This window comes from Hypanus sabinus, chromosome 5 (assembly GCF_030144855.1).
Source record: "Hypanus sabinus isolate sHypSab1 chromosome 5, sHypSab1.hap1, whole genome shotgun sequence".
Taxonomy (NCBI): domain Eukaryota; kingdom Metazoa; phylum Chordata; class Chondrichthyes; order Myliobatiformes; family Dasyatidae; genus Hypanus; species Hypanus sabinus.
Genome location: NC_082710.1, coordinates 143,998,300 through 144,022,061, shown reverse-complemented (window position 1 = coordinate 144,022,061; position 23,762 = coordinate 143,998,300). Strand labels below are relative to the sequence as shown.

Sequence of the window (23,762 nt, the reverse complement as noted above, 5' to 3'; positions counted from 1 at the left end):
TCACTTCCTATGTCTTATGGTTCTACGAAGTGCAGGGGAGATTCCCTGACCTCTCCCTGGGTTCTGGTTAACATTTAAAAGTCTGGCCTATTATCTCATTGCTATTTATGGGAGCATGCTGTACACAAACTGGCTGCTTCAGATCCCATATTACAGGACTCAATGCACTTTATTGACCATAAAACACACCAGGATTGCCAGGTTGAAGAAAAAAGTTTTGCAGTGAAAGATCACCCTTCCTATAGGTACTTACTATTTGTTGGAGTGAAAAATTAAAACAGCAGAACAAAATAACATAGGGCATGCTCTCTGATCACCCACCTCACCATCAGCTTTGGCAGCTTGTCTCACTGGTATATTGGACAAATTGTAAATTGCACAATGAAAGAGCTTCTGTTAATGATATATAACTCTGAATAACACATAAAGGAGCGTCATTGAAATAACAGTGAATAGGAGAGGGAGAGGGAGGAAGAGAGAGAGAGAGGGAGGGAGAGGGGGAGAGGGGGAAAGAGAGAGAGAGAGAGAGAGGAAGAGATCAAAAGTCAGAGAGGAGGAGGGAGAGAGAGGGGAAGAGAGAGGGGGAGTAAGGTAGAGGGGGAGAGGGGAGGAGAGAGGGGAGGTAGAGAGAAAGAGAGAGATAGGGGAGAGGAGATCTTTGTATTTCACCATTATAATCATTGAGCTAAGGTAGAAACAACAATCTGTATGAAGGTAACTACTTTATTGACCAACATGTATTAAATTTGATACAACAGCATACCAATTTGGTTTTAAAAATCAATTGTGCTGCACCTTGAGAACCTTTGCACCTTAGTTATTGACATTATGACACTCCCTATCACACGTATCATTTGTGATTCTTACAGTAATCATGCACTTGATGCCAAACATAATCGGCTCTTACAATTTCAAATCTGGTATCTCTTCTCCTTGCCAAAAATAATTCTCAGTGTTGTGTTCCACTCGACGTGACCGTGTTCAGAGGTGAAGGCAATTCAGTCCTTTAAGTCAGCCATCTGTTGTCAGTGGTGCAGAAGGAAGTTGGTGGCCATATTAAGATCATTGTTTGTAGCTCTTAGAGCTTGCAAGGCATCTACTCGAGAAAAACCCATCTCCATCAGTCTTGCCACCTGTGAAAGAAATCAAGATCCATTGAATTAAACATAACTATTACACAATACTTCTTTTCTGTCAATCATTCTTTGGGGTTTTTCTTTAGTTTCGAGGATGTCTGCGGAGAGTAAGAATTTCAGTTTTTATTCTCTGATATTAACTGGAAGCATTGAACCATTAAACACTGAGAATTTAGTAACATGTCTCAGTTCCTCAATATGCCAAATAGTATTAGTCAGCAGAGGAGGTGGTAGTTTGGTTTGTGTCATTTTCTGTAAAGACAAGTCTAATCAATGCTGCTGTACTCCTCAAGCATCCTTTACTCTTTCAAAAATTATTACTGCAGCTGCCTCCATCTCCTCTTTTGGAAGCACGTTCCAGGTCAGTGATGATACAATAGGGAAATGTGGATACAATAGGGTCTCCTAAGAGACTCTTAGATAGGTACAGGGAGCTTAGAAAAAAAGATGGCTATGCAGTAGGGAGATTCTAGGCAGTTTCTACAGTAGGTTACATGATTGGCACAACATTGTGGGCCAAAGGGCCAGTAATCACAAGTTCTTTCTAACTAATAGTATCAAGTTACATTTGATCACAGGCTCTGGATGAAAGACTTGAGTGCCCTTGTCTTTTTTCTTTGAATGTTACCATTCATTATGGCCAAGGACAACATGCATTTTAATTTATGCCTTATACATAGTAAGCCAACATTTATGATTAATCCAGAATTACCCTTGATAATGGGTTGGTGGGCTGCCTTCTTAAGATGCTGCAGTCCCTCCAGTGTTTTCTTGTATGGTGTTGCAGGATTTATTTACTTAGCAATACAGTGTAAAGTAAACCATTCTGGTCCTTCAATCCACACTGCCCCAGCAACCCCAGACAAACCTGATTAACCCTAAACTAATCATGGGACAATTTACAATGACCACCTAAGCTGCCCAGATATCTCGGGATTGTGGGAGGAAACCAGAGGACTGGAGAAAACCCACACATTCCACAGGAAGGACATAGCAGATAGATATAGAACATAGAAGAGTACAGCACAGGAACTGGCCATTCAGCCCATGATGCTGTGCCAAACCAGCTGAAAAACAAATCAACAAACACCCAGACACTAATCCCTTCTACCTACACCATATCCAAATCCCTCCATTTTCTTTACATTCATGGGCCTATTCAAACATCACTTAAAAGCCTCTAATGTATTTGCCTCTACCAACATACCAGGCAGCGCATTCTAGGCATCCACCACTCTCTGAGTAAAAAACTTACTCCCCACATACAGAAACTTGTTACAGAATGGCACTGGAATTAAACTTCAAACTCCAGAAAGCCCTGAGCCTTAACAGCATCACGCTAGTCACTACACTACTGTGAGGACTACACAATTTAGATCTGGCAATGATGAAAGACCACTTATGCATTTCCAAGTCAGGAAGGTGTATGACCTGTGTGGCCTTTATCCTCCTCGGCAGTAAAAGTAGTTGGTCTGGTAAGTACTCCTATTGTCATCTTGGTGAGCTTCTGTTGCTTAGTTTGTACAGATGGCTCACATTAATCCACGGTTCATTGCTGATGGATGAAGTCAACACTCCGGCTGGTGATTGGAGATGTTCCTATTGAATTTTAATGCTGAGGCTTTCACACAACTGAAAGACTTAACTGAAGGCACAAGAGATGCAGATGCTGGAAACCAGAACAACACACAAGATGCAGGATGAACTGTGGAGGGAAATGGACAGTTGCCATTTTTGGGCCAAATTCAGGACATAAGCATGAAGGGTCTTGACAAACACATTGACCTTCAGAGATGGTGCCTGACCCATTGAGTTCTTCCTGCACCTAAAGGACTATTGGCAAATTCATGGAGCATTTACAAACATTTGTGTAAATCTGGGGTCCATATAGACCAGAATGACCTCCCTGAACAGCCTCTTTATCACTCTTTCCACTCTTAATATGCTCCTTGAATGTTACCTCAATGATTAAGCTTTTTGTCATTTAAACAATGGAGCAAACTTTTATTTTGCACACCTCCTTTGAAGCACCTTGGGATATTTTATATAAATGGAAACTTATTATGCACATAAAGATTGTAAATCGTGGATTTGTGCTGTTAATTGATTGGGAGTTAAACCATACAATGGTACAGAGAAGTGGATGGACGATCAGGAAATTGAAGTGTAAATTCATACATATAGTAAAGTTTAACATTGTGTTTGTGATTCACTCAAAAAGAAGAACGTAATCCCTGTGAGTGAGACGTGAGAAGCGTGTACAGGAAGCACAATGAAATGTACCCTTCAGAATGTACTGGAAGTACAATGAGGGACTTCTCAATAAAGTGAAAGACCCAATAGAATGAAAGATATGCTTCAAAAGTGACTTTTAAAAGAAGAGAAATGAGTAATTGTAGTTGGCATTTTCTTTAAGAGTCATTTATGATGTCGTCTCAATATCCGCCTACATACCCCCATGCTATTCTCTATAACTGCCCATTAACAGTAGAGGGCAGCAGGACTGCAAACAGAACATTCACATTCTGCTTCACAATGCATGGTTATCTGTCACTCTGCAGAAGGTAATGTTTCTTCCGAGAAAGCACCGCTAACTTATCAAAATTGAAGCCGCTGACACTTTAAGAATAAAACCCCTTCGTTTCTCCCACCTGTGAATCACAAGAGGTCTCATTGAGGAGAAAGTTGTTGGTAAATCATCCCCTGCTACTGTACACCACAAAACACAGGCTGAATAATGAAACTTTGAAGAATACAGTTCGATGGCATTGTTAATTAAGGAGACAACATATTGATGTATGGCAAAGGACAGCTGCTAATCATAGAGCTTGTTAGATATAAAAGTAACAAGAAATAAAAAAAAATACCAGTCCAGTTCCAATGGACTTTATTTTCTGATTGCATTGTATCTTTAGCTGGGCAATCTCCAGGCATAAGACTAGCCAAAGCTGGCTAGACAACATCTACATACTCAAGAAATAAAAGGAATCAGCTCTTGCCCCTTGGATCTACTCCAGCTTAGTGAGCTATATCTTGCTGGTAAGTACTGGCAGTTTTGTGGCAAAATAAATCCAGCAAATTCTCTAAACATCTCTAAAACTCCCAACACATATTACACATATTTCTCAGTCCATGAACCTGTTGCATGACTTGCAAATGTATGCAATTTTAACACATCTCTATGTTGCATCAAGTTCCCACAACTGGATATAAGAAGTTAACTAGGGTGTGACAAATAATCATCAAACCTTATTTTCAGCTGCATCGTTGACACAAACAATTGTCATTCTATTCAGTTGTGGGACCATATTTGCAAAGCGCTACACAGACCAATTTTTAAACAAATAAAAGTTTGTTTGCTTTAGTAAACAACCAGTGTCCTATATCAGTAAATGTCACAAACAACCTGCAGCAGTGTTGCCAGCGTCATTGACCATCTAGAAATGTGAATTACATTTTGTTTGAAACAGTGAAAAATCCTCACACTACACAAAAAATAATACTCTAACTATTCTGAAGAAACAATAAAGCTAAATTAATATATCCCTTATTATAATCTAGTTTCTTAAATTTGTATTTTAAACTGACTCTGACAGCGGGATGCCCACTCTTCTTTTTCTCCTCTCTTCCTTCTTTCTTTTCTTTCCTCTGTCTCTTATGGTTTTTTTTTCTCCCTCCTTTTTTCTAAACGTGGGGAGAAGGTATTGGGATAGGTGTTCTTTTTTTTCTCTCAAACTTATTAATGTATTTGAATTAATTTTTTCAATATGTATTAATTGAGTCCTTGTATTCCTTCTTTTAAAAATTTAAAATATATAAAAAAAGAAACAATGAAGCTGAGGCATACTGTGTCACAGATTATTAAAAGCAAAAACAGATTAATAAGACAGACACAAGTCGTGAACTGGGATGCATTTCTAAAGTAGTTGGAAACTTGCATCAAATCTTTGTTATAAGAATGTAAGAAATAGGAGCAGGAGTAGGCTATCTGCTATTCATTAAGGTCATGGCTGATCTGGCTGTCCTCCAAGAGGACAACAAACTTGTTGTGAGGTTTAGAGGCTTCTGTGCCTCAATGATCCAGGGAGCTATGTTGGCTGAAGTCAGGGCCTTGTGCTTTGATTCTAGGTAGGGTCACCCACGCTAAACAGATCGAGAGGTAGAGACTAGACTAAGAGTGGTCCAGGTTCAGGGGTTCACCTCAGGGCTAACATCTTGACTGGTCAAAAAAAAACTGTGATGGACACAGCAATGAAAAATCCTTCTACATCTGTGAGCGACGGTATGAAGGGTGGAGGAAACTTGGGAGACCAAAGACAACTTGGCACCATACTGTAGAGGCAGAAATGAGAGACCTGAACCACATCTGGGGCACAATAGAGAAGATGGGCAGGGACAGACTGTCCTAAGCATCAGTGGTATAATGGGCAGAAAGTTAAGTAGCTGTGGACTTAGCTCCATCTACCTGCCTTTTCCCCATTACATTTAATTCCTCTACTCTGCAAGATCTATTTGAGTCTTAACTTCAACAAAGTAATCTCTGTTGCTTCCCTGGGCAGAGAATTCCATAGATTCATTACTCTCAAAGAAAAGCAGTTCCTTCCCATCTTGAATCTTCCCTCTGAATCTTGAAGCTATTCCCTTAACTTTAGTCTCACCTATCAAAGGAAACAACTTTCCTGCCTCTATCTTTTCTATTCCTATCATAACTTTATAATGCCAATGCTGGAAATCAGAAATGAAAACAGAAAACATCAGATTGCATAATTCTGGTATCCATTGCACTAAACGAATACAGGGAAGTCCAGAAGATGCAAACATATACTCAGATGACATCAGACCCAAGGGGATAAAGTCTTCAGGAAAGATTGAACAGACTGAGGTTCCTTTCACCAGGAATGGCCGAGGAGTGGCTTGATTGAGACTGTGAACATAAGGAAGGAATTTAATTGGGAAGGAAATCTAAAATCAGAAATATGAAGTAAACAAATGAGGAAATGAGGAGAAATCGATTTATCCAACATAATGAGAAGAATGAGAAACTCATGAGCAAAGCGAAAGGAAATCCCTTGAAGGGACGATGAGAGAAGGACACGAGGAAGATTGAAAGAAATGCTGATGGGGAAAATGAAGAGGGGACAGTTGTGGAGCAAAAATACCAGCACAAAGTAAGTGGTCCATATCATTGCTGTAAATTCTGTACAAACAAATGTAAAAATGTAGACAAACTGATCATACTGATAATGTGAACAACATGCTGGAGGCCTTTCTTTGCACGCCTCATTGCCTTTATGCAGTGGATGTCAACTTGACTGCATTCCCTACAGGTTTTTCTTGGAAGTTTGATGAATCTGAGTATTGTGGATGTATAACTTTAATAACCTTCTATGGAACAACTGCACTTCAGGGACTGTTGGGACTATATGCTCCAAAGGATCAAAAAAAGCTGGTGCTGGAGATCAGAAAACAGAAAATCTGGACACAACTCAGACCAACAGAGGGTCACGGACTTGAAACATTGACGAAAAGTTGAGCACACAGTTGGGCTTTTCCCCTTGGAGTGAAGGAAGATGACAGGAGACTTGATAGAGGCAAGAAGTTGGTATGAGCATAGATAGAGTGGGCAGCCAACATCTTTTTCCCCAGGGGTAGCACAGGCTAATACAAGAGGGCATAACTTTGAGGGACTGGAGGAAAGTATAGATGTGATGTCGGAGGTAGTTTTTTTTAACACACAGAATGGTGGATGTGTGCAAGGGACTGCCAGCAGTGCTGGTAGACAGATACGTTAGAGACATTTAAGAGACTCCTCGATAAGCACATAGATGAAAGAAAATTGGAGGGCTATATGGGAGAGATGTGATAGAATAATCCTGGAGTAGGGTAAAAGGTCGGCACAACATCTTCATGGAAGTGACTGCAGCTGAGGGAGGAATGAAGACTGGTACTTGCTGTATCTAAATCCAGTTCTGATAAAACGCTACTCTCCTGAAATTGTAATATTATTCTGGCCTCTCTATGAATGCTGCCTGACTGGCTGAAATGCCAGAATTTTCTGATTTTGTTTTGGATTTATACCTTTTTCCACACTTTTCTCAAAGAACCTTCACATACTGTATGTAGAAGAGGACTGATCAGTGGAAAAGTGATACAGCAGAAACAAATGGCTAATACTGCGAGTGAATGAGTCATAGTCATAGAGTACTACAATATAGATAAAGGCTCTTTGGCCCATCTAGTCCATGCCAGCCATGTTTCCTGCCTAGTCCCATCCATCTTTTTGCGGACCATAGCTTTTCATACTCCTCTCATCCATGTAACATTCCACATTTCTCTTAAGTGTTACAACCAAACCTGCATCAACTGCTTCGCCACTGCCAGCTCGCTCCACACTCGCATTATTCTCTGAGTGAAGAAATTTTGCCTCAGATTCCCCTTAGTTATTTCACTTTTCACCCTGAATCTAATGACCTCTACTTCTCATTTCATTCATTCTGAGGGGAAAAGGCCTGCAAGCATTTACCCTATCTATAACCCTCATAATTCCTCTATAAGATCTCCTTTGCTCCAGAGAATAAAGTCCAAACTGTCCAACCTTTCTTCGTAACTCAGGCCCTCAAGTCCCGGCAACATCTCTGTAAATTTTCTCTTTATTCTTTCAAGCTTATTGATATACATGCATGCAAGTTTTAAAAAAAGTTATGACTTTATGCCATGGAAATGCCTACCTGTTCTTCTGAAACTGGAGCACTCGGTGAAGGGCTATTCAAACCACTGTCTTGTCGATCATGAGCATTAAATCTGTTGCGCATTTGAGGGAACAGCCTCTCCCAGTTGATCAAACCACCCTGGAAATTGCAAAGAAATTTTACAGATTTCACTCAATAAACCCAGTAAATCAACTCTTACAATTCTTTTTTGCCTGCAAGGCCGATGCATTTTGAACCGGCATGTCACGAGGTAGTGTTTTCTTTTCATGAGGCAGATGTTATGGTATTACAAAGCTCAACAATGAGATATAATAAGTACTCGAAGGTTGCCGCTTGCTGCGTTCTTGCCACACAGTCAAGAAGAAAATTTAAGCTTAAGGAAGTGAAACAATTTCTAAGCTCCTTAAAATGAAGACCAAATAGCAAGAAACAACTGTTAACCCAGTTGAAAACAAAATTACAGAGTACTACCTCCTATTGAATGAATATTTTGTAACTTACGACTCATTATATTTTAATTATTGTGCAGTATTTAAAAGACATAAATTGCTATGACAGAGGGAAAAGAAAATATACGTGTTGTGCAAAAAGGGAGCAGCTGTAATGGCGAAATGGGTTTCACCATTTTAATTAAGTTCTCCCAGCTGGATCAGTCTCGTCTAAGTGAAAGTTTACGGCTTTATGCCTTATGCAATAAGTGTATTTGACTCAGAAAAGTGAGAAGGCCTGAGGAGAAATGGAACAAAGAAGTTACAAGAATTTGTGAATTTTGGATCCCTGCCAATACAGAGGAATGAAATATCAACATAATTTTAACTGTGAAGGTTATGAGTTGTTAAAGGTGCTCAAGATTATTAAATGTGATAACTCTGAACAAATGGCTAAAAAGCAGGCACACGTCTAACATTTGCATAGCACAAGAAGGGGAGGTTAGGATGTTTTTTAGAATAAAGCCTGGTTAAAAGGTGAAATTCTGAGTTCCAACCCCTTGTTGAGTGACGTTCATGAAATCGTTTTAGAGAGCGATGGGGGATTGTGTGGAAGAGTGAAATTAGACTTGGTGGTGTGGGTAAGGAGAAATACTGGCACTGACGTGATGAGGAGCAAGGTCCTTATTTGTGCTGGATCATTCAATGATGCCAAATTGTGATATACAGTTACTGAAGCACAAGTGAATGGTCTAATGGAGACGATTAAATATTTTTCCCCATTCTTCCCTTGATTTTGTAATTTATTTTTTAATGAAGTTCATCATCAAACAAACATTTCCATTAGATCTATTTCAGACATTGTACATATATATCATATGTATCACAAATCTCCACAAAGTATTATCGGAGGTATACACTTATAGAAAAGAGTGGAAAGAAAAAACAAGCAAAAGGAAAAAAAACTATGTACAAGTAGGGAGTGATTTTTTTTTTTACAACATATTGATTTGTGAGAATAAAATCAGGCCTATGAGGCATTATGTAGTTAAACCATTTTTCCCAGTATGAATCAAATTGTTCCAGCTTATGATTAACAGATGCTGTTATCTTCTCCATTTTGTAAATGTCCATTGTAATTTCCATCCATGTATTTAAAGTTGGGCTCTCCTGTGATATTCACCATTCTTTCCATATCCCCTAAACCAAAATAGTCATAAAGAGGTATAGCACAGAAACAGGCCCTTCAGCCCATTGAGGTAATGTCAGGCTGTGCCAACCATATCAACATTTACACTAACCTTGCGCTATTCCCTTTTTATTCTTCCTGCATCAACTCCCCTCAGATTCTACCACACATTTACCCACTAGGGGCAACTTGCAGCAGCCAAATCTCCAACAAAATCACAACTGAAGCACCCAGGGAAAACCCACACGATCATAGGGAAAGTGTGCGAACTCCACACATGCAGTACTGATGAAGCACCGGGCAGAGTACACCCTCGACCCATACTGTTCGAGCTAGATGCTCCCTCTACTCTTCACGAGGTCATCAAAGCCATCAAACAGCTAAAACCCAACAAAACACCAAGGTCTGATAGTATCGCAGCCGAGATCTACCAGTATGGTGGTATCACACTGACATCATGCCTGCGCCACCTGTTCACAAAGTTGTGGCAAGAACTACCACAAGACTTTAAAGACACATTAATTGTAACCATCTACGAGAACAAGGGAGGCAAAAGAGACTGCAATAATTACCGTGGCATCTCTCTTCTGTCAGTTGTGGGAAAATGCCTCACGAAGATCATCCTTAGACGCTTGGTGTCCAACATCAGTGACAACATCCTTCCAAAAAGCCAGTGTGGTTTTTGAACAGGCCGTAGTACCGTGGACGTGATCTTCTCACTGAGGCAGCTCCAAGAGAAATGTGTTGAACAGCAGAGAAGTCTCTATATCACATTTGCTGATCTAACCAAAGCGTGTGACACCTTTGGTAGAGATGGCCTGTGGAAGCTCCTACTAAAATTTGGTTGCCCCCCACACCTAACCAACATCATCCGTCAGTTACACGGAGGCATGGAAGGCCGCATCAACATGTGTGGCGAGTTGTCAGACCCATTTCCCATCAGCAACGGTGTAAAACAGGCCTGTGTTTTGGCTCCTACTCTGTTTGGACTATTCTTCACTGCTGTTCTTCAGGATGCCACATCAGACCTGAAGTCAGAGGTCTTCCTACAAATGAGGGTTGATGACGGGCTCCTCAAAGTAGCAAGACTGACAGCAAAAACAAAAGTCGGGGACATTGTGGTGCATGAGCTACAGTTTGCTGATGACTGTGCACTGGTTGCCCACTCTCTCGAAGATTTACAGGAGATCACCAGTCACTTGCCAGTGCAGCCAAAAGCTTCGGACTGACAATCAGTCTGAAAAAGACACAAGTTTTGTACCAACCGGCTCCTGGCTCAAGCTACAAACAACCAACTGTCCTCATTGATGACACTCGTCTCAATGCTGTCAACAAGTTTTGCAACCTGGGCAGCACAATAACATCCTCAGCTTCTCTGGATATAGAAGTTGAGTTAAGAACCAGAAAAGCCTGCTTTGCCTTTGGTCAGCTGAAAGATCGAGTTTGGTCACAGAACATCAGGTTGGCCACCAGGTGCAAGATATACATGGCCATTGTTATATCAGCCTTGCTATACGGATGTGAGATGTGGTACCCATATCAGAGTTACTTACGTCAGTTTGACCAACTGCAGCAGCATCACCTATGTTCTCTGATGAAGATGACCTGGCGAGACAAGGTCTCCAATACCGAGATCCTCTCTCGAGCCGGAATGTCAGCAGTTTCAACCTTGGTGATGTCAGCCCAACTGCGCTGGGCAGTACATGTTGTCAGAATGCCTGACTGAAGACTGCCCAAGGGCATCTTGTACGGCCAACTGTCCAGTGGCAGCCGGAAACGAGGAGGTCAGCAACTACGGTACAAGGATGTCCTGCACAGGAGCCTCAAGAAAGCTGACATTGTCCCATCAGCATGAGAGGATCTGGCTCAAGATTGCTCACAGTGGAGGGACGCCATCAGAAAAGGTGTGGATGCTGCTGAGAACAAGCTCATAGAGGCAACAGAGGAAAGGCACAGGAAGCACAACAACAGAGCTTCTGCCTCTGCTGCCCCTCCAGGCCTCCCCTGCCAAGTATATGGCAAGCAGTGCCTGTCAAGGATCGGCCTGTACAGCCACCCCAGGACACACATATCAAACCCCACTAACTGACTGAAAGGAACCATCATCATCCATATTTTCTGTGGGCAGGCATTCATCCTGGCACCTGCAAATTACTGTGAAGCAACTAACAGATCCATGTTACTTCACGGGGAGTGGTCAAGCAAAATTTGATATGGCAAGGAGATATTTGGAACATAGCCAAAAAGCTGAAAAAAAGTTAAAATTCATAAAGGATGTGCTGATCTTTTTGGCGGGTTCAGAGGAGGTTTATGAGAATGATTCCGGAAATGAATTTAGAATTTATTTAAATCTTACAATGTGAGGGAGTAAAAATCTTTGCATTATGACTCAGCTACAATGTACAGACACGTGAATTTAAACGTGTGATGGCCTGTAGAAAGAAGCTATCCCATAGAATGTAGGTCCTGGCTTTACTGCTACAGTAGTGTTTGCCAGATAGAGGCAGCTGGAACAGTTTATGGTTGGGGTTACTGGTGTCCCCAATGATCTTCCAGGACTTCTTCCTGCACCTGCTGCTATAAATGTCCTCAATGGAAGGAAGTTCACCTCCACCGATGTGCTGGGCTGTCCGTACCACTCTCTGCAGTGCCCGGCAATCAAGGTTGGTGCAGTTCCCGTACCAGGTGGTGATACAGACAGTCAGTATGCTCTCAATGCCTCTGTAGAAAGTCTTGAGGACTTGGGGGTTCATGCAGGTGGAAGAGACACTGTTGTGTTTTTTTTGCCATAAAGCCGGTGTGTACAGTTCAGGTGAGATCATCGGTGCTGTGTATACCGAGGAACTGAAACTAATCACCCTCTCAACTGCAGACCCATTAATGTTGATTGGGCTGAGCCTGTCTCCATTCCTCCTGTAATCCACAATCAGCTCTTTTGGACATTGAGGGTGAGGTTGTTATCCAGGTACCACTGTGTCAGAGTGTCAACCTCTTCTCTGTAGGCTGTCTCATTACCACTAGAAGTAAGGCCAATTAAAGTCGTGTCACCTGCAAATTTGATCAGCAGATTGGAGCTGTGTCTGGCAGTACAGCTGTGGGTCAGAGAAGAAGAGGTGAGGGAGCCCATCCTTACCTCCTGTCAGCAATCCAATAGGAACTCTAGGATCCAGCTGCACAACGTGGGGTGCAGGCCAAGTTCTCTGAACTTCCTGTCAAGTCTAGAGGGAATTATGGCGTAGAATGTTGAACTGTAGTCCAGGAGCAGCATTCTAACGTATGTATCCCTCTTCTCGAAGTGAGTGAGGACAATGTGTAGAGCTGTGGCTATGGCATCATCGGTACACAGGTTCCATCGATAGGTAATTTGTAGGGGTCCATTGTGGGTGGTAGCATTCTGCAGATGTAGGCTTTAACCAGCATCTCAAAGCAATTGCCTACAATTGAGATGAGTGTGACAGGGCTCATGAAAGGGTTAAAGTATGAGAAGTGTTTGATGGCTCTGGGCCTGTACTCAGTGGAATTCAGAAGCACGAGGGGAATCTGACTGAAGCCTACTGAATACTGAAGGCCTGGAGAGAGTGGACATGGAGAAGATGTTTCCACATGAGTCTAGGATCTGAGGGAACAACCTCAGAATAAAGTGAGATGAGGAGGATTTTCTTTAACCAAAGGGTGATGAATCTGGAGTTTGGTGCCACAGAGGGAGGTGAAGGCCAAGTCGCTGGGTGCATTTAAGGCAAGAGATTGGTAGGCTCTTGATTGATGGGGGAGGGGGGATTAAAAGCATTGGTTTATTATTGTCATGTGTGCTGGGGTATAATAAAAGTCTTGTCTTGCACACCATTCATACAGATCAATTCATTACCACAAAACACACAATAAAGAATTACAGTTAAAGAGAAGGTGCAGTGCAATGCTTGGTGGGCCAAATGACCCAATTCTGCTCCTATATCTTATGGCTTGCTGCATTCCTATAAAGCTTACGTAGACATTAAGTATTATCATTCAGTTTAAAAATTACTCATTCCTCCTTTCTCAACTTCATCACTGATGACATAGGAGAGGGATTTTATCTTGTTTTTTTTAATCACATTATTGTTTACAAGAATTCAGCAATATTCTGAAAGTAAAGTGAAAACCTCAGACCTACCACTGATTACAATACTGATATATAAGGAAGCGATGTAAAGTGCCAATGAAAGTAAAAATGGCAAATGTCTTTAAGGTCGTTTTATCTCACACATTGGTCAAATCTTGTTTCTTTGAAAAGTGTCAAATTGAAAATTAACAACAATCTTTGGAACTGCCATGAGTAACAGGAAAGCTGAACATTTAATCAGCATTATGGTAGAAAAAAAACAGGTCACTCCTGCTATTGATTCATCTCTTTATTGAAATAAAACAAGATTGCACATTGGATATCAGACAGAGGTCAGAAAATCACCTTCACGCCCAGACTGATAGCTGGCTGAATTTCAACTGCATACTTTTCAGAATCAGAATCAAAATCAATTTTTTAAAATCACTGACATCTCATGAAATTTGTTGTTTTGCAGCAGTAGTGCAATGCAATACATAAAAATTACTATCAATTACAATGAGAATATATAAAGTACAAAAAGAGAGCACAAAAGTGAGGTGGTGTTTATGGGATCATGGACCGTTCAGAAATCCAATGGTGGAGGGGAAGAAGCTGTTCCTAAAACATTGTGAGTGCATCTTCAGACCCCTGTACCTCTATGGTGGGGAGGCTAGAGTTCGTGCCAGAGCAGGCTGAGTTTACAACTCTCTGCAGCTTTTACCAATCTTGTGCACTGAAGCCTCCACACCCGATAGTGATGCAGCCAGTCAGAATGCTCTCCAGAGTCTATCAGTAGATATTAGTAAGAGTCTGATGACATATCAAATCTCCTCTGATAATCGAGTATTTTGCATCTGTCTTCACTGTGGAATTCACTAGTAGTATGCCAGAAGGAAGTTCAAAAGTGTTCAGGGACAGAAGTGAATGCAATTGCTATTATTAGGGAGATAGGGCTTGGGAAACTGAAAGGGCTGAAGGTAGGTAAGTCACCTGGTCTTGATGGACTACACCCCAGGGTTCAAAATGAGGTAATTGAAGAGATTGCGAAGGGATCAGTAATGATCTTTCAAGAATCGATAGATTCTGGCGTGGTTCCACTGAATTGGAAAATTGCAAATGTCACTCCACTCTTCAAGAAAGGGAGGAGGCAGAAGAAAGGACATTATAGGCCAGTTAGCCTGATCTCAGTGGTTGGGAAGATGTTGGAGTTTATCATTAAGGATTTGGTTTCAGAGTACTTGGGAGGTACATGACACAATAGACTAAAGTCCGCATAGTTTTCTTAAGGGAAAATCTTGCCTGACAGATCTTTTAGAATTCTTTGAAAAAGTAACATGCAGGATAGACAAAGGAAAATCAGCTGATGTTGTGTATTTGAATTTTCAAAAGGCCCTTGAAAAGGTGCCATACTTGAGGCTGCTATACGAGAGCCTGGGGTATTAGAGGAAAGATACTAGCATGGATAGAACATTGGCTGATTGGCAGGAGGCAAAGAGTAAGAATAAAGGGATCCCCTTTTGATTGGCTTCCAGTGACTAGTGGTGTTCTACAGGGGTCTGTATTGGAACTGCTTCTTATCACGTCGCATGCCAATGACTTGGATAATGAAATTGATGGCTTCGTGGCTAGGTTTGTGGATAATATGAAGATAGGTGGAAGGGCAGATAGTGTTGAGAAAGCAGAGAGGCTGTAGAAAGACTCAGACAGATGAGGAGTATGGGCAAATGGGTAGCAGTTGGAAAACAGTGCCAGGAAAGTGTATGGTCATGCACTTTGGGATAAGAAATAAAAGCAGTGACTATTTTCTAAATGGAGAAAAATGTGCAGGGTTCCTTAAAGGTTAATTTGCAGGTTGAATCAGTGATGAGGAAGGCAAATGCAATGCTACCATTCATTTCAGGAGGACTAGTATATAAAAGTAAGAATGTTATGCTAAGGCTGTATAAAGCACCAGTGAGGTCTTACTTGGGAGTATTGTGAACTGTTCTGGGCCCCTCATTTCAGAAAGGATATGCTGACATTGGGGATGGTTCAGAGGAGGTTCATGAGAATGATTCCAGGAATGAAAGGGTTATCTTGATGGTTCTGTGCCTGTACTCAATGGAATTTAGGAGAATGAGGGGGGGATCTCATTAAAACCCATTGAATGTTGAAAGTCCTAGTTAGAATGGATGTGAAGAGGGTAGTTCCTTTGGTGGGGGAACTCTTGGACCAAAGGACGCAGCCTCAAAACAGAGGGATGTCCAAAGAGGATGAGGAATTTCTTTAGCCGCAGGATGGTAAATCCATGGAATTTGTAGCCATAGGTGTCTGTGGAGGCCAAGTCACTGGGTGCATTTAAGGCGGTTAGTCAGGGCAGGAAAGGTTATGGAGAAAAGGCAGGAGAATGGGGTTAAGAGGGAAATGGATCAGCCATGATGAAATGGTGGAGCAGACTTGATGGGCCAAATAGCCTTATTCTGCTCCTATGTCTTTTAGTCCACAAACTCCTAATGGAGCCATGTTAGTACACCTCAACACGGAATGGTACAAGAAACTCTGTGCTAGTCTCCAGTTACTGCTCATCGCTAGTGGAGTTTGTGACTGTTAGATGCAGACCATTTTATTTACCATGGGATTTCACCACTGTCCTTATAGTACATTCCTCCCAGCGCTGATGCTAAGGAGGCGCTCTGTGAACTGTATGGGGTTATTAGTGCACAACGCACACCCTGATGGATTATTTATTTTCGCCGGAGATTTCAACCATGCGAATCTCAAGTCAGTGCTCCCCAGATTCCATCAGCATGTGGACTTTGCAACGAGAGGGGCAAACGCATTGGACCTCGTTTATACAAACATCCCCAATGCATACTAGATGGAGCCCCGCCCCCACCCCAGTTACTCAGACCACATCTCTGTTATGCTAATCCCAGCATACAGACCGCTCGTCAGATGCTCCTGACCAGTTCAGAAGCAGGTGAAAACCTGGACAGTAGGAGCCATCTCTGTTCTTCAATACTGTTTTGAGTACACTGATTGGCACATGTTCAGGGAGGCTGCAACTGATGGCGACCCTACCAGCTTAGAGGAGTACTCATCCTCATCAGTGACTGGCTACATCAACAAGTGCATTGATGACATCACTGTGTTCAAGACCATCAGGACAACCAGAAGCCATGGATGACCGCGGAGGTGTGTGTGCTGCTGAGGACCCATGATGCCGCCTTCAGAGCAGGTGACAAGACAGTCCTAACAACCTCGAGGGCCAAACTGTCCCGGGCCATCAGAGAGGCAAAGCGTGCACACGCCCAGCGAATCCACGGCCATTTCTAGGACAGCGGCAATATGTGGCGCATGTGGAAGGGCATACAGGATATCACTAACTAGAGGACAACATCACCTGCCTGTGCTGGTGATGCCTCCCTCCCAGATGGGCTGAATAACTTCTATGCTGATATGAAGAAAACTCTCTGCAGGGTCAACCTGTGGAAGGCTGCAAGACCAGACAATATTCCTGGCAGAGTGTTCAGAGGATGTGCAGACCAGCTGGGAGATGTTCTCACTGACATCTTCAACATCTCCCTGAGCAGCGCCACCATTCCAACGTGCTTCAAGGCCACCACCATCGTCCCTGTGCTGAAGAAGTCTTCAGTGTCCTGCTTCAACAACTACCGGTACCATCCCGTTGCACTCACATCCATCATCATGAATGTTTCGAGAGGCTCGTCATGAGGCACATCAAGACCCTGCAGTTTGCATACCGTCCCAACCACTCAACAGATGACACCATTGCCACCACCTTCCACCTGGCCCTAACCCACCTGGACAATAAAAACACATACATTTGAATGCTGTTCACACATTTCAGTTCAGCATTCAATACAATCATTCCTCAGCACCTGATTGGAAAGCTGAACCTATTGGGCCTGAACACCTCTCTCTGCAACTGGATCCTAGACTTCCTGACTGGGAGTCCTCAGTCAGTCCGGATCGGGAGCAGCATCTCCAACACCATCACACTGAGCACGGGGACCCCCCAGGGTTGTGTGCTCAGTCTACTGTTGTTCACTCTGCTGACCCAAGACTGTGTTGCAACACACAGCTCGAACCACATCATCAATAAGAATAAGGAACCTTGGTTCTCGAGGGATATTGGAACTCTGATAAAGAGAAAGAGATGGATAATGTGTAGGCAACAGGGAGGAAATAAGATGCTTGAGGAGTATAAAAAGAGTAAGAAAAATACTTAAGAAAGAAATCAGGAGGGCTAAAAGAAGACATGAGGTTGCTTTGACAGTCAGGGTGAAGGATAATCCTAAGAGCTTCTACAGGTATGTTAAGAGCAAAAGGATAGTAAGGGATAAAATTGGTCTTCTTGAAGATTAGAGTGGTCGGCTATGTATGGAACCAAAAGAAATGGGAGAGATATTAAATGGTTTTTTTGCATCTGTATTTACTAAGGAAACTGGAATGGAGTCTATGGAAACAAGGCAAACAAATAGGGGGGGTCATGGAACTTATACAGATTGGAGAGGAGGAGGTGCTTGCTGTCTTGAGGAAAATCAGAATAGATAAATCCCCAGGACCTGACAGGGTATTCCCTTGGACCTTGAAGGAGACTAGTGTTGAAATTGCAGGGACCCTGGCAGAAATATTTAAAATGTTGATATCCACGGGTCAGGTGCCAGAGGATTGGAGGATAGCTCAAGTAGTTCCGTTATTTAAAAAAAGGCTCAAAAAGTAAGCCGGGAAATTATAGGCCGGTAAGTTTGACATCGGTAGTAGGTAAATTATTGGAAGGAATACTAAGAGATAGGATCTACAAGTATTTGGATAGACAGGGACTTATTAGAAAAAGTCAGCATGGCTTTGTGCATGGTAGGTCATGTTTAACCAATCTAATTTTTTGAGGATGTTACCAGGAAAGTGGATGAAAGGAAGGCAGTGGATGTTGTATACATGGACTTCAGTAAGGCCTTTGACAAGGTCCCGCATGGGAGGTTAGTTAGGAAGATTCAGTCGCTAGGTATACATGGAGAGGTAGTAAATTGGATTAGACATTGGCTCAATGGAAGAAGCCAGAGAGTGGTAGTGGAGGATTGCTACTCTGAGTGGAGGCCTGTGACTAGTGGTGTGCCACAGGGATCAGTGCTGGGTCCATTGTTATTTGTCATCTATATCAATGAACTGGATGATAATGTGGCAAACTGGATCAGTAAATTTGCTGATGATACAAAGACTGGAGGTGTAGTGGACAGTGAGGAAGGTTTTCAAAGCTTGCAGAGGGATTTGGACCAGTTGGAGGAATGGGCTGAAAAATGGCAGATGGAGTTTAATGCGGACAAGTGTGAGGTATTGCACTTCGGAAGGTCAAACCAAGGTAGAATGTACAAGGTAAATGGTAGGACACTGAGGAGTGCAGTAGAACAGAGGGATCTGGGAGTACAGATACATAATTCCCTAAAAGTGGCATCACAAGTAGATAGGATTGTAAAGGGAGTTTTTGGCACATTGGCCTTTATAAATCAAAGTATTGAGTATAAGAGTTGGAATGTAATGGTGAGGCTGTATAAGACATTGGTGAGACTGAATTTGGAGTATTGTGTGCAGTTTTGGTCACCTAATTACAGGAAGGATATTAATAAGGTTCATTTATATTTATCATTATTATTGTTATGAGCAGAGAGACAACATCTGCTGAAAGTAAATTCCTTGTATGTGCACAGGTACTTGGCGATTAAAGTCTGATTCTGAAAGAGTGCAGAGAAGGTTTACAAGGATGTTGCCGGGACTTGATAAACTGAGTTACAGAGAAAGGTTGAATAGGTTAGGACTTTATTCCCTGGAGTGTAGAAGAATGAGGGGTGATTTGATAGAGGTGTATAAAATTATGACAGGTATAGATAGAGTGAATGCAAGCAGGCTTTTTCCACTGAGGTCAGGGGAGAAAAAAAAACAGAGGGCATGGATTAAGGATGAAGGGGGAAAAGTTTAAAGGGAACATTGGGGGGGGGGCTTCTTCACACAGAGAGTGGTGGGAGTGTGGAATGAGCTGCCAGATGAAGTGGTGAATGTGGGCTCACTTTTGACATTTAAGAAAAACTTGCACAAGTATATGGATGAGAGGGGTATGGAGGGATATGGCCCAGGTGCAGGTCAGTGGGACTAGGCAGAAAAATGGTTCGGCACAGCCAAGAAGGGCCAAAAGGCCTGTTTCTGTGCTGGAATGTTCTATGGTTCTATCAAGTTCGCCGATGACACGACCATGGTGGGTCTCATCAGCAAGAATGACGAGTCAGCTTAGAGAGGAGGTGCAGCAGCTAACGGACTGGTGCAGAGCCAACAACCTGTCTCTTAATGTGAACAATACAAAAGAGATGGTTGTTGACTTCAGGAGGGCACAGAGTGACCACTCCCCACTGAACATCGACAGGTCTTCGGTAGAGATCATTAAGAGCACGAAATTTCTTGGTGTTCACCTGGTGGAGAATCTCACCTGGTCGGTCCCTCAACACCAGCTCCATCGCAAAGAAAGCCCAACAGCGTCTCTACTTTCTGCAAAGGCTGAGGAAAATCCATCTCCCATCCCCCATCCTCATCACATTCTACAGAGGTTGTACTGAGAGCATCCTGAGCAGCTGCATCACTGCCTGGTTTGGAAATTGCACCATCTCAGATCGCAAGACCCTGCAGTGGATAGTGAGGTCAGCTGAGAAGGTCATCGGGGTCTCTCTTCCTGCTATCACGGACATTTACACTACACGCTACATCCGCAAAGCAAACAGCATTATGAAGGACCTTATGCAGCCCTCATACAAACTCTTCTCCTTCCTGCTGTCTGGGAAAAGGCACCAAAGCATTCGGGCTCTCACGACCAGACTATGTAATAGTTTCTTCCCTCAAACTATCAGATTCCTCAATACCCAAAGCCTGGACTGACACCTTACTGCCCTATTGTCCTGTTTATTATTTATTGTAATGCCTGCACTGTTTAGTGCACTTTATGCAGTCCTGGGTAGGTCTGTAGTCTCGTGTAGTTGTGTGTTTTTTTTTCCTCTGTTGTTTTTTTACGTAGTTCAGTCTAGTTTTTGTACTGTGTCATGTAACACCATGGTCCTGAAAAACGTTGCCTCATTTTTACTATGTACTGTACCAGCAGTTATGGTTGAAATGACAATAAAAGTGACTTGACTTGACTTTTCCCCCAGACAACAAACGCCGATAGCCCCAAGCGTTACAAAAATTTTCCAAATTCTGCACGAAATCTCCATCCTGCTGAGGGATTTTCTGGTTATATTCCATATGCTGTTGATACTAAGGAGACTGATGTGGTGCAAGTAAGACATGGTGTGAAGATGTTCTGAAATATTTCCACTTCTGGAGAACAGCAACATAAGAGGTCTTCATTATAATATAACCATCAAGAAATCTAATAAAGAATTCAGGAGAAACTTGTTTACCCAGAACATGGAATCCACTCCCACAGGACGTAGATGAAGAGACAGCATAGTTTCATTTTAGGGGAGACTGCAAGAGGCTTTGGGGGGTGTGATTATAATATGAATTTTGCACTGAGTTTGAAAGTGATGTATTCAATATAAAACTTAATATAACCAATATAAAAATTTTAAATCTAAATAGAGGAAGCAACGAAGGGATGACAATAAGCTGATTGTGTTTGGTTGAGAGAATACTGAAAAGGAATTAGCATTTATGAAGTTGAATAAGGGAATGGCAGATGAATTGAATAATTGTTTTGTGTCTGATTTCTGAGAAGCATATAAAAACTCTTGGACACGGAGTTCCTGTCAATGAGGGTGAGGAACTGAAAGACAAAAGAGATAGTGAAATTGATGAGCTTGAATTGTATTAAGTGCCAAGGAACTGATTTCAAGTTGCCTTTACAAATAATGAATGCTTAGGCTGCTATGTTAAGAGATTAGCTTTATTTGACATACATATGTCAAAACATGGGTGGCAGGGTGGAGATATATCTCTACAAAAGGAGGTGTAAAGCACTTCTTCCCTCTGCTAACCTGCAGGACAACCTTGGGCAAAGTGTAGCATCTGCTTAGCACTGCCCCCCCCCCCCCACCAATAAGTATCATGTGAAGCCACGGAAGCAGGTAGTGGATGATAGTATGAACAGCTGGTGCTTATCACAGGTCCTGGTTATGCGACCACTGACGCCAGGCAGTTTCTGAAGAGTACTGATAATGGCTGGGGTCACCCGTCTTGTAAAGACACTGTCCAGAAGGCAATGGCAGACCGCTTCTGTAGAAAAATTTGCCAAGAACAATCATATGATCATCCTAAGACACAACACGTAATGATGATGATGATGACATCAAAACATTCAGTGAAATTTGTCGTTTGCTTCAATGACCAATGCAGTCCGAAGATGTGCTGGGGCAGCCTGTACTTGTCGCCATGCTCCTGGCACCAACATAACAATTCCACAACTTACTAACCCTAACCCACATGTTGGAGGAAACTGGAGCACCAGGAGAAAATCCATTAGTTCATGGGGGGAATGTACAAAGTCCTCAGTCAGCGACAGGAATTGAACACTGACGGCTGATTTCTGGCACTGTAAAGCATTGTGCTAACTGCTACGCTACCATGCAGCTCACACTCCTTCCAAGTTTTTGTAAATTCTGATTGTAAGGTGGCACATGTGGCTAAGCTATTTGAGAGAGGAAGGAGAGAGGAAACAAGGAATATCTGACCTGGAAACCCAATGTCAGTAGTTGTGAAAATGCTAAAATTCAAAATAAAGGATACAATGATAGAACACTTTGTTACGAATGTGGAGCAATTCTGAGGGGCCTTAGGGTACAAAGTCGCCCCCTCCTTTTTGAGAATCGCAGGATCACTATTATTTCGGGTCTGAGACCAATACACAACAAGGTGGAATGTCTCCTGACTCAAGCAGAACGGGACCACTGATTACTGCTATTGTCTCTTGGAGAAGGAATTGTGTATTGAGTACTGTTCTATTCATTGAAACCCCTCAGGGGACAACCAGAGTGATCTCGTTGAGGGATTGAATCATCCTAACCTGATTGACATTTGAGACCCCGTGAGTGAGGCTAAAAGAGGGGTCTGGGGAACACCCCTCAGACACGCCAGGAGAAACGTACAAGACCGGTGGGGGGCTTGTGTGTGTGTCCATCCTTGCCTGGGTGGCGAGTCCTCCACGGAATGGTCTAGCTAAAGGACAGATACGGATCAAGATCGTACCAAGGAAAGTCGGCAAGTTATTCTTCTATTTCTCTCTCTCTCTCCAACAATTGTAACACAGCGACAAACAAACGATAGCAGCCTGTGTGAACTGAAACGAACTTTATATTTCCATCGGACAATTCATTATCCCCTAGACAACGATAGAGCTTATTTCTTATTGATTATTATTATACCCGCACTTTCAGGTTTAGTATTGACGACGTATATTACCTGTATATTTGCATTGATATTATTTTTGTGTATTTTTGCTAATAAATACTGTTAAAAATAGTATCACCAGACTCCAACGGATGCCTCTATCTTTGCTGGTAAGTAACCCAGTTACGGGGTTCATAACAACTTTTAAATGGATTAATAGGATTGAGCAGAGACAGCATAGGCGTATGAAAAGTAATTCACACTAAAATAACCTATCTAAGTTCTTTAAATGGGGGAACCAGTTAATGGAGCGTATTTGGATTTCAGAAGGCTTTCAAGCAGGTCTCACAAGGATGGGTTGGTTAACAAGTGGAATTAGAGATAATGCATAGACTGGAATTGAAAATTGGTTATTATGCAGAAAGTGAAGAATAAACACATCCTTCTCAGATGAGCAGACCTTGACAGTGGGATATGGCAGAGCTCAGAGCATGGGCCCCAGCTATTCACAATCCACATCAACAATTCATTTTAGGGCAAATTAAGATGCAATTGTGAGCAAAGAACAGGATTTAAAGAAGGTTCAGGAGGCTATAGACAGACAGTGAGTGGAAAAAAAACCTAGCAGAGGGAATATAATGTGGAAAAATGCAAGGCCATCCACTTTGGTGCAGTAGTATAGCTGGAAACTGAAAAAAAAGCAGAGTACATTTAAATGATCATGCCTTCAGGGACATTTGATCTTATACATTATGCAAATTCTGCTTTTTGAAAAGTGATAACCTACCAATTAAAAAAAATTGGTACTGCAATGAGCAACGAGAAAGCTGAATATTTAATCAACATCATGCT

The 23,762-nt window shown here is 42.2% G+C and overlaps 1 protein-coding gene across 1 annotated transcript in view; it reads right to left on the bottom strand.

The window, feature by feature from the left end:
* Positions 1–709: 709 nt before the first annotated feature.
* Positions 710–23,762, bottom strand: part of ubac2 (UBA domain containing 2) — a 189,419-nt gene continuing 166,366 nt past the window's right edge. Inside the window, exons 8-9 of the mRNA XM_059970503.1 lie at positions 7,865–7,984; positions 710–1,133 (exon numbers count right to left, since the gene is read on the bottom strand). Coding sequence (XP_059826486.1) covers positions 1,026–1,133; positions 7,865–7,984 — 228 coding nt within the window. The 3' untranslated portion in view covers positions 710–1,025. The remainder of the gene's footprint in view (positions 1,134–7,864; positions 7,985–23,762) is intronic.